At 45.6% G+C, this 10,693-nt stretch overlaps 1 protein-coding gene across 7 annotated transcripts; it reads left to right on the top strand.

The window, feature by feature from the left end:
- Positions 1-626: 626 nt before the first annotated feature.
- Positions 627-10,489, top strand: SLITRK4 (SLIT and NTRK like family member 4). Of its 7 annotated transcripts, none has more exons than XM_070606672.1 (4): positions 1,034-1,387; positions 2,087-2,708; positions 2,992-3,452; positions 5,847-10,489. In XM_070606672.1, exons 2-4 carry the CDS (start codon positions 2,437-2,439, stop codon positions 8,411-8,413), a joined length of 3,300 nt encoding a protein of 1,099 aa, XP_070462773.1. In that variant the 5' UTR covers positions 1,034-1,387; positions 2,087-2,436; the 3' UTR covers positions 8,414-10,489. The 7 variants fall into 7 exon arrangements, with proteins under 7 accessions (XP_008532190.1, XP_070462773.1, XP_070462775.1 ...); XM_008533969.2 differs by lacking the exon at positions 1,034-1,387 and adding an exon at positions 1,620-1,672; XM_070606674.1 differs by lacking the exon at positions 2,992-3,452 and having other exon boundaries at positions 1,054-1,387; positions 2,087-2,207.
- Positions 10,490-10,693: the final 204 nt, after the last annotated feature.

The following is a 10,693-nucleotide window of genomic DNA, read 5'->3' as shown; positions in this document are numbered from 1 at the left end:
CCTTTGCTCATGGGATTTTTTGCCGAGATTTGAGGCCTTTAAACATCAACCAATTATGGTAAATGTTTAACTGTAGGAGTTCAGGCAGACAGCCAAATTCTGGTTTCAAAGCTACTGCTAGTTTTAGCTTAAAGAGTTTCTCATTTTTAAGGAAAAGCATTTCTGGGTACTGGCTATACCCTATTGTGGCTATAGCTACTGAAATTTGAATAAGTGGATTAATTAGACCATAGCTCCTGAAGAAATGGGCCCTGCCGTGTTATCTGAAATGTGGCCAAGAATGGGCTACTTGGAGTCCTAGGAAAATACTTCCCGTTTATGACTTAGCTCTATTTACCTAAAGTTCGTTTATTGCCACAGACACAAAGTAAAGAGAGAGAGTGTTCTTAGCCAAGTGTCTACAAAAACAGCAATGTTGCGGGGAGGGGAGCAAAATGACCATTTTAGCCTTTTCTTGTTCAGAAAGCCAGGTATTCGAAATAAGTGCACGATAGCCAAACTCCTCCGCCCCACAGGTACATTTGCTTTCTTACTAAGCTTATTAACTCAATTACCAATCTGCATGAAGCTGGGTTGAACATTAGCCCTTCCTGAAGGCATTCCTACCCTCTTGTGGAAGCACTAACAAATGGGTAGAAGAAAAGAGCCTAGATAATCCACACACTGGATTTGCAGCCTCGGAATATTTGAGATTCAACTGCTAAAGCCTCTTTGGTATAGACACAATAATGAGGGGGCTACTGAAATGACTTTTCTTTAGTCCATTTTGTCTCCTTTATCTCCTTGAGGTACCCCGTGGGTCTCTTCCCGTTCCTTCTTCACAGACCCTTCTGCACAGCCCCAAAGCTCCAAACCTTATCCCACTTCCCTAATGTCTCCCATTCACCACCACCCTCCCCAACTAAAGTCCCCTCCTGGTCACCACCAAAGCCCGGAAAAGTGCAATGCACACAATGCCTCCCTTATAGGGCTTGAGCTGGGAACTGGGCATGCTCAGTAGCCAAATCAGAGGGTTTTTTTTCTTCTTTCGGTCGCAAGTGCGGCATCTCTCTCAGTCCCACACCTCTCTTTCCTCTATCCCTATCCCTTTTCCCCACCCCCAGCTCCTTAATCACCCTGCTTAACTCATTCTGCACCGAAGGCTCCCAGAGATCTAAAGTGCGATGAATTAACCTGTCTCCTCCTAAACCCACTAAAGGGTCTCACTTTGGGCTAAAGCTTCACACTTTTGTCTTAAAGCCCCCAGCCCCTTTTGAGCAGACAGGTAGGGGGAGTGCGAATACTGCTGGATCCCAAGAAACTGGTCCCAAGAAAGCTCCATCCAGGATCGCCCGCTACCGAAGTATTCCTGGAGCCCTCTGTTCTGCGGGGTGACAGTGAGCCAAAGGTACCGTACCCGTGATACAAAGCCCAAGTTCGATTGTTGCCTTTGAATGTCATTGTTGTTGACTCACCCCCCTTGATTCTGGAATTATTCAATTCCGCGTAGACTCGACGCCCCTCTCTACCTCCCTCGATCCCCCTCCCCCCAGGCTCTTCCGCGTTTCTTTGGCTTTGCCTGGGTTCTTGGTTGCTCTCTCAAAGGAACGCCCCGGTAGTGTGTGTGTGTGTGTGTATGCGCGTGCCTTCGTTCTTAGGGAACTGGGGGAGGAGAAAGGACTCGAGTGTGCGTGTAAGTGGTGGGGGGATGGAGGCTGTCGCGCCCATGTTGGGGGACTGGGGTCTCTATGCTTGAGGAAAGGGGTCGCTCCTACCTAGGGGGTGTTTTAGGCAAGAAAGAGGAGGCAGATGCCGGGAGGAAAGTGCGCTGTCTTTCCCGGAGTGTGGGTAAAAGAGGAATCAAGTGGGGGTGTCTTGGTGAGGGACGGGGAGGCCTCAGGAATGCGCGGGGGTCGAGATGGTTGAGTGGGGGAGCTGCGAGTCTGCGGGGGGGGGCGGAGCGGAGGGCGGGGGCGGGGGCGGGGATTCGCCGCGTGTATGTAAAGGTGCAGCCCGTGTGCGAGGGGCTGGGTGCACGCGCGGTGTCTGGCCGAGTGCGCGCGCACGCCGCTGCCCGCCTGCGAGGGCTGCTCGGTGGGTCTGACAGGCGAGCGGGCGCGGAGGAGCTCGAGCCGAATCACGTAGAGACCATCGCGGAAACTGCAGCGCGGATCGCAGCGCGGCGCGGCGCGGCGCGGCGTACCCTGCGAGAGCCGCCGGCTCCAGAGGTGGGTGAATTTCCAGCGGGGGCTGTGCGAACTGCACTGACACGCGCTGCCTCTTCCCCGCTCGGTTTAGCAGCGCGCGCGCGTGTGTGTGTCTGTGTGCGCGCGCGCGTGCGCGCGGAGGAGGGTAGGTAGCTTATTATTTTTAGTTTTGGTCGTGTTGCTTTGGGGCCGGCTGAGGGGCCAAAGCGGCCGTAGTGGTTACCCCTCCAGCCCCCCACCCTTCGCTTGCATGCCCACGGCGCGGCAAGTCCCTGAGGACGGAAAGAATCTGGTATCCTTAGCATCGCTGCACCCCGCGCGGCCAGGGCGGCGGGGAAAGTGTCCTGCTCTAGGGCGGCTTGGGCTTGGGCTATTAGGGCCGCTGCGCTGGGCTGGGCTTTGTTTTCTGCGCCCCCGTCGCAGGCACTCTAGGCGGACGTGGATCTGGGGCTCCCAGCAGTGGCCCGCGAGCTGGTCGGAGATTGCTGGCACCCAGCAAGACAGGGAATACAAGAGAAGCCGGTGGGTAACTCTAAAAGCCCTGCAAAGCCGGGCAATCGCTGGCAGCGCGACTTTGCAAGATGCCCAAATGTTGAGCTGGTTTCTGGCTTGGTGAGAGCAGCATTATGTGGCTGGCCAGGGGAGGGGGGCTCGGCAAGGGGGAACCGGGGCCGCCGCTCTTGGCCACAGAGCCACGGGGTCACTCTGCCTGTGACAAGCGGACCAGGGACTCCCCAGTGGCCATCGCCCTCATGGCTTGAGCTGGCCATTTCTTCTCCCTCAAACACCGCATGCCCTGGTCTAGAGAGGCCGATGGAAACTCCAGCAGCTGCCCCTTGTGGGACGAGAGCGCGCGGAGAAATGTGTGCGCAGCGGGGCTGAATCAGGCCCCCGCGACGTCTCAAGCGGTCCCCGCCTCCGCTGCCCTGCCCACGAGGCCGCTGCTTGGGCCCGGGACCGAGGAGGGGGCTGCGTGCCGGCTCCGGGCATTGGGATGCGGCAAAACATTGCAGTACTCGCCATCGCCAGCGGCCCCTCCAGCCGCGTCGCTGCCGGCCCGAGGTAGCGCACAGGGGTTGGCAGTGACCGAGTCTCTCCGCGGAGTCCCCCACCCCCGCCCCAAGCGGGCCGACGGAGATTTCTCCTGCCAGCTCCAGGGGAGCCACCTTGGCCCACCTTCCCCAGTCGTCGGCCTCCCGCAGGCCAGTTCCCTCCTCACGGGCGCGGAGCGACAGGCGCGGCACTCTGGTGGATGCCCGATTTGTGGTAAGGCTACGTTTGTGCGGTCGTGACCGGCGGTGGGAGCCTAGAGTGTTGAGGGGCACAGAGAGAGAGAGACGGAGAGGCAGATAGGGAAACTGGCCGCTCTTGTCAGCCGGAGAGATGGCTTCTGGTACCCAACTCATACTTTGTGGGCTTTTATTTTTTTACCTTTTTTTTCTCTGATTTTAAATTGTGCATGTTTTCTTGGTACCATGTGAATGTGAAGTTTCTTTCGCTTATGTTCAGTGCCCCTTTCTCCTCTTTCCGGTTCTCGTCTCCTAGTTCTTTTTCTTCCTTTCTCCACTTCTCCGTGGTCTCTTGCCGTTTCAGTCCCTCTTCCCTTTTCTCCTTGGCGGTTCGACTGGACTCCCCCTCTCCCTTGCCTGAGCCTCCAGCTGTCTTCGGCTTCCTCTGTTTCACGCGAGCTGCCTTTGGGAACTTCCTAGCTGGTCCCTGCGCCTTTTCCCCAGTGCTACTTCAAGTAGAAATTATGAGGAGGAGGGCAGCTCGTTATGCAATTTCAGATCTGTTGATGCTTCTTGTTCTTGTTTTTGTACTGAATCCAGGTTATTCGGGCTTTTGTCTTTTGCTTTGTTCTTTTAGTTTGGTTGCTTTTTGGTTTCTTTTTGGGAGGGTAGGGGGTAGTAACAAGAAATTCAACTGAACCAGAGTAACTGTTGAAAGCCACATCTATAGCAAGGCAAAAAAATCAAGTCAATTTTTGATTTTACAATGAAAGTTGTTTTGGATGATGTCATACTTAAGAATTATGACTTCTTTTTGCACTGCCAATCAAGCTATTACAGTGAATAGGGGAAACGCACGTTTATATGGCAGCCAAGGAGCATCTTGGCAGTGCTGGCTGTATTCTGAAACAAACTACTTAAAATGCACATCTTCCTGGGTCGTGGCTAATGGATTGTCTACCTTGAGACATGTTTGATTTTACCACTAGCTGATTCCTCCTGGGCAAAATAAACAAAGGAGTTTCTGTGTGACACTTCTTTCTTTGTATCATTCCCTCATTGTGTGTTCCTGGGTAATTTATTTATTTAATTAATATTTGGTGGTAACCATATTGAAATTGCAGCCAGCTTCGCATTCAAGGTGGAAAAGACTCACATGGCTAGAACTGCATCAACAAAATGCACAGTGCTTATGGTTCCTTTTAATCTTTTCCATGAAGCATTGCATATAGTTGTGTATGCATGCAGTATTTAAGGAATTGGCTACAGTGGGTTAATTTGCTAAGCATTAAACTCTACTAAGTGATTCTCGATTTGTTTATAGACAAGAGACATGAGGTGATAATATTGAGAAGGGGATGTTTGGGAACTGATGATCTTAAGTCAAACATTTTCAAACGTTTGTTGTACTAAATGTATCATCTGGCACTGCAGATAAAGCCACTCAAGGATTGTCGTGTGTGAACTCCTCTTCCTCAGCAGTGGCAGTCTGTGGTCAAAGTGAAGGAGATAAGCAATTGAGCCAAGTGTCAGTCGGACCTGGATTCAAAGGGGCACACAAAGGAGTGGGAGAGGGCAAGGCAGGCAGAACCATTTCTTGGGAGTGAGAAAGCTGTCTGGACATCAGCTAGGCAATGCAGGAGCAAGCAGGTTTCTCTCCTGCTTTCAGGGACCCAAAGACAAAAGGCTTTTTCCCTTTTGGGGATATGACTGACAGGAAACTAGATACCGTTTGTTTACCTGAAAATAAAATTTGGCCATCCCCTACTGGGTTATTTTTTTGGAACCTCACAGTGTCATCTGTGCTTTTTAAGGCATCAGTGTACAGGAGTGAACTGATTCATGGCAGTGTGCTTACCTGTGGGCTGAAACTCAGGCAGATCTCTTCCCAGGACTCCTCCACCTCGGTCTTTTGACTGTCCTCTTTAAAACAACCCAGTCCTCCCTTTGCCATCCTCCACCGAACTCAGGGCTCTGCTGGGCCTCTTATCAAGCTGAAGCCTAAAGAGTAGACGTCTACAAATAGAAATGCCTTGTGGTGCTAGCTTAGTGGCGTGCAGGATGCTCTGGGATCAGTCATTAGAGCTGCAAATAGGAAGCTTAAGGTTTGTGTTCAAGGATGGAGTTTGGTGGTCCACGTGGAGAAAATATTTTCAGATTGTTAAGGTTTAAGCATGATCTCCAGTCTTTTTCCCTGTTGTTTGTCATGTGCTCTGCACATGTAAATTTTGTATAAACTACAGGTATGGAAAGAAAATGTATGATATTTTTGGTGGTTATTGTTCAACTGAGTGAGAATGCCTGGAGTTTTCAATGCCTTAAAAATACGAAGCTTAATAATTACAGCCATGTGTTTGCTATGGTATGATGTAAACAGAAATAATTTTTCAAGTCATGATCATTGAAAAAATGTTTTCTTTTTATTTTTTAGATTATTTCTCTTTATTCAGAAGCATAAAGTTGTTTGCTGAGTGCAAGAAGATGTTTCTTTGGCTCTTTCTGATTTTGTCAGCCCTGATTTCTTCGACAAATGCAGATTCTGACATAACGGTGGAAATTTGCAATGTGTGCTCCTGCGTGTCGGTTGAGAATGTGCTCTATGTCAACTGTGAGAAGGTTTCAGTCTACAGACCAAATCAGCTTAAACCACCTTGGTCTAATTTTTATCACCTCAATTTCCAAAACAATTTTTTAAATATCCTCTATCCAAATACATTCTTGAATTTTTCACACGCAGTATCCCTGCAGCTGGGAAATAATAAACTGCAGAACATTGAGGGAGGAGCCTTTCTTGGGCTCAGTGCGTTAAAGCAGTTGCACTTGAACAACAATGAATTAAAGATTCTCCGAGCTGACACTTTCCTTGGCATAGAGAACTTGGAGTATCTCCAGGCTGACTACAATTTAATCAAGTATATTGAACGAGGAGCCTTCAATAAGCTCCACAAACTGAAAGTTCTCATTCTTAATGACAATCTGATTTCATTCCTTCCTGATAATATTTTCCGATTCGCATCTTTGACCCATCTGGATATACGAGGGAACAGAATCCAGAAGCTCCCCTATATCGGAGTTCTGGAACACATAGGACGTGTTGTCGAGTTGCAGCTGGAAGATAACCCATGGAACTGTAGCTGTGATTTGTTGCCTTTAAAAGCTTGGCTGGAGAATATGCCATATAACATTTACATAGGAGAAGCTATCTGTGAAACTCCCAGTGACTTATATGGAAGGCTTTTAAAAGAAACCAACAAACAAGAATTATGCCCCATGGGCACGGGCAGTGATTTTGATGTCCGAATCCTGCCTCCATCTCAGCTGGAAAATGGCTATACCACTCCCAGTGGTCACACTACCCAAACATCCTTACACAGATTAGTGACCAAACCACCGAAAACGACAAATCCTTCCAAGATCTCTGGAATTGTGGCAGGCAAAGCCCTCTCCAACCGAAATCTCAGTCAGATTGTGTCTTACCAAACGAGGGTGCCTCCTCTTACACCTTGCCCAGCACCTTGCTTTTGCAAAACACATCCTTCAGATTTGGGACTGAGTGTCAACTGCCAAGAGAAAAATATACAGTCCATGTCTGAACTGATGCCGAAACCTTTAAATGCCAAGAAGTTGCACGTCAATGGCAATAGCATCAAAGATGTGGACATCGCAGACTTCACTGAGTTTGAAGGACTCGATTTGCTCCATTTAGGCAGCAATCAGATTACAGCGATCAAGGGAGACGTGTTCCACAATCTCACGAATTTACGCAGGCTGTATCTCAATGGCAATCAGATCGAAAGACTCTATCCCGAAATATTTTCTGGCCTTCATAACCTGCAGTATCTGTATTTGGAATACAATTTGATCAAGGAAATCTTAGCAGGCACCTTTGACTCGATGCCAAATTTACAGTTACTGTACTTAAACAATAATCTCTTAAAGAGCCTGCCTGTTTATATTTTTTCTGGAGCACCCCTTGCTAGACTGAACCTGAGGAACAACAAATTCATGTACCTACCTGTCAGCGGGGTCCTTGATCAGCTGCAGTCTCTTACACAGATTGACTTGGAGGGCAATCCGTGGGACTGCACTTGTGACTTGGTGGCATTAAAGCTGTGGCTGGAGAAGTTGAACGACGGGATTGTTGTGAAAGAGCTAAAATGTGAGACGCCTGTTCAGTTTGCCAACATTGAACTGAAGTCCCTCAAAAATGAAATCTTATGTCCCAAACTCTTAAACAAGCCATCTGCACCATTCACGAGCCCTGCACCTGCCATTACGTTCACCACCCCACTGGGTCCCATTCGAAGTCCTCCTGGTGGCCCAGTGCCTCTGTCTATTTTAATCTTAAGTATCTTAGTGGTCCTCATTTTAACTGTGTTTGTTGCTTTTTGCCTTCTTGTTTTTGTGCTCCGACGGAACAAGAAACCCACGGTGAAGCATGAAGGCCTGGGGAATCCAGAGTGTGGCTCCATGCAGCTGCAGCTAAGGAAGCATGACCACAAAACCAATAAAAAAGATGGACTGAGCACAGAAGCTTTCATTCCACAAACCATTGAACAGATGAGCAAGAGCCACACCTGTGGCTTGAAAGAGTCAGAAACCGGATTCATGTTTTCAGATCCTCCGGGACAGAAAGTCATTATGAGAAATGTTACCGACAAGGAGAAAGATTTATTACATGTGGATACCAGGAAGAGACTGAGCACAATTGATGAGTTGGATGAATTATTCCCAAGCAGGGATTCCAATGTGTTTATTCAGAATTTTCTTGAAAGCAAAAAGGAGTACAATAGCATAGGTGTCAGTGGCTTTGAGATCCGCTATCCAGAAAAACAACAAGACAAAAAAAACAAGAAGTCGCTGATAGGCGGCAACCACAGTAAAATTGTTGTGGAGCAAAGGAAGAGCAGTGAGTATTTTGAACTGAAGGCAAAACTCCAGAATTCCCCTGACTACCTACAGGTCCTTGAGGAGCAGACAGCTTTGAACAAGATCTAGGTCATGCAATCTTACTTCATACAGAGGACATTTATTTAATGATGAAAGTGCCTTTTGTTGACTTCTAACTTCCAAATACTATATTATCAATAGGCATAGAGGCAGGTGTTTCCAAGGGTGTCTCATTAACTGTAGCTGCAAAGATGTGTCCAGTAGAAGAGAATTTCCTTAATAGATTTTACTACATAAAACCTATACTGTGGAGTCCTGTGGGGATACTGCAAACTCTATTGCCAAAGGGATGCTTTATATACATAATACACTGAATTTAACCTCAAGAGGCAAATCTGTTTTGTACCCCAATGCAAAACCTTCGTCTCTTTGTGCTTTGTAAAGCAAACTCAAGAAAACTGGTACCAGTGTTTGTACCTAGCTGGGTCCTTCACCTTGCACGTAGATTAAGTTGGTGGAACTGGAATAATCCTTTTGATTTGTGGCATTGTAACAACTCTGTGTAAAGATTATCTGAAAAGTAAAAAAAAAAAAAGCATGCAAAGAGAGAACATTCGATAGTATTTGTAAATCGGTAACCTTTATGGCCTGCATCTTGAAACCACTGGATTTATAATGTTAAATTGTGCAAATATTTGTTTAAAATATACCATGCATTACATAACTATAAAATAAATTTGAACACTTTAAGCATTACCTGTCTATACATAAAACCTAAAAGAGAAAAAAAATCAATGTGAGTTACATAGCGTTTGTGGTGATCTGAAGAAATACGTGATGTCTATCAGAATTAAACATGGCTCAAATTAAACTAACATTAGAGTTTGTTCTCAGTTACGTGAAATACCCACAATCCTTAAAGGTTGTCCAAAATTAGCAAAGTGCTTACCGTGTGAGCGCACCCAAAGCTATTTTTGTAACATAATTCATATTTATGAAGTTCTTTGTATACTAAATAGGAAAATATGTACTCCTTAATATGTATTTAAGATGCCTGAATTGTTTTCCTGATCACAGGGAATTTATCAATAAGTATAAATTTAGACAGAAAAAGTATTCCAAAATGAAACCGAAGCTTATGTGTACAGAAATATTCTGGACATTGTGATCAGGTATAATTTAAAAATAAAACAAACAAAAAAACCAAAAAAGAGACAAAAATACAAAAAAACCAGTTCTGTGCTATTCTTGAGAATTTAGCATATTCAGATTTGTTACCAGCTGTGCATTTTAAAATAGGTTCCTTAGTTTTATAGTATTGTGTCTGGGGCAGTTGTTATTTGACATCAGTTGTCTTGCTTTTCAGGATTCTATGAGCTTAATTCAAATAGTTTTCACTACAAATACTTAAAAAGTTAGTGAGTAAGGTTAATAGTTATATCTCGTCTGCATCGGTATCCTGTTCTTTCATCATTCTGACTACTATCGGATAATCAAGTAGAACAGTAAACATCATGGTAATCTTGGCTGTCGAAGCCACACTGTAAAATGCTATCATTGGTCTCAGATGAGTTCAGTCTGCAACTACAACTGGATATGCCACTGTGTTTGCTTGTGCTGTTAACTGCTAGCCCAAATTGGTCACAGGAAGGAAGGCCTTGATAATGGGAGATATTTGAAGACTTTTAGGAGTTCCTAATTCGTGGAATGACATCCCGAAACACATTGCCTTCTTGGCCTGCCTGCATATGTATATTTTTTGTGCTCCCTCTACTATAATTACTGTATTAATCAGTAAGATGACCCAGAAGGTAAACATAAACATTCTTCATGAATTTCAAATGGCAGATGTTTTGGTGCAGCTTCCAAAAATGATATGATGGTTAAAGTTGTAACAGCAGTCCCTTTATTAATTACTAATTTCAGGGCTTTCTATGTTTGTTCCAAGATAAAAAACAAACAACTTGGCATTCTTGGAGGTGTGTGTGTGTGTGTGTGGGTGGGTGTGTGGATGTGTTTGGGTGTATATGCATACATATAGATAATTTGGAGATTTGTTTTTAATGGCAAAAAAAATTGTCTCCATATGTATGTGCTGGTGCTCTTAAAACTTTAATGTGTAATTTTAATTTTCTTGACAATGTCTGTGAAAACTTTATATGAATATTAAAAAATACAAATAAATACTTGCTTTCTGATCTTGAAAGAAAAGACATGAAGATGTGTGCCCAACAACTTGTTTTCATCTACAATTTCATAAGGACTTTTAATATGCCATTACCGTGCTGGCATGTATTCATGGATTAAAGGGCTCCTAGTGCATACTGGCAGGATAAAGATGCAAAGGCTTCAAAGAAAGTGTTTTAGTTTATCCTGTCAATAAAGTAT

This window comes from Equus przewalskii, chromosome X, assembly GCF_037783145.1.
Source record: "Equus przewalskii isolate Varuska chromosome X, EquPr2, whole genome shotgun sequence".
Classification (NCBI taxonomy): Eukaryota; Metazoa; Chordata; class Mammalia; order Perissodactyla; family Equidae; genus Equus; species Equus przewalskii.
Note: the sequence above shows the minus strand (reverse complement) of the source record. Positions and strands in the feature narration are given on the sequence as shown.

What these genes read in the sequence shown, in the direction of transcription:
- SLITRK4 (XM_070606672.1), top strand. Translation starts at nt 2,437, where the DNA reads ATGCCCACGGCGCGGCAAGTCCCTGAGGACGGAAAGAATCTGGTATCC. An exon ending in AGGGAATACAAGAGAAGCCG is followed by an intron (nt 2,709 to 2,991) that starts GTGGGTAACTCT and finishes GCCCTGGTCTAG; the next exon opens with AGAGGCCGATGGAAACTCCA. An exon ending in TGGTGGATGCCCGATTTGTG is followed by an intron (nt 3,453 to 5,846) that starts GTAAGGCTACGT and finishes TTTATTTTTTAG; the next exon opens with ATTATTTCTCTTTATTCAGA.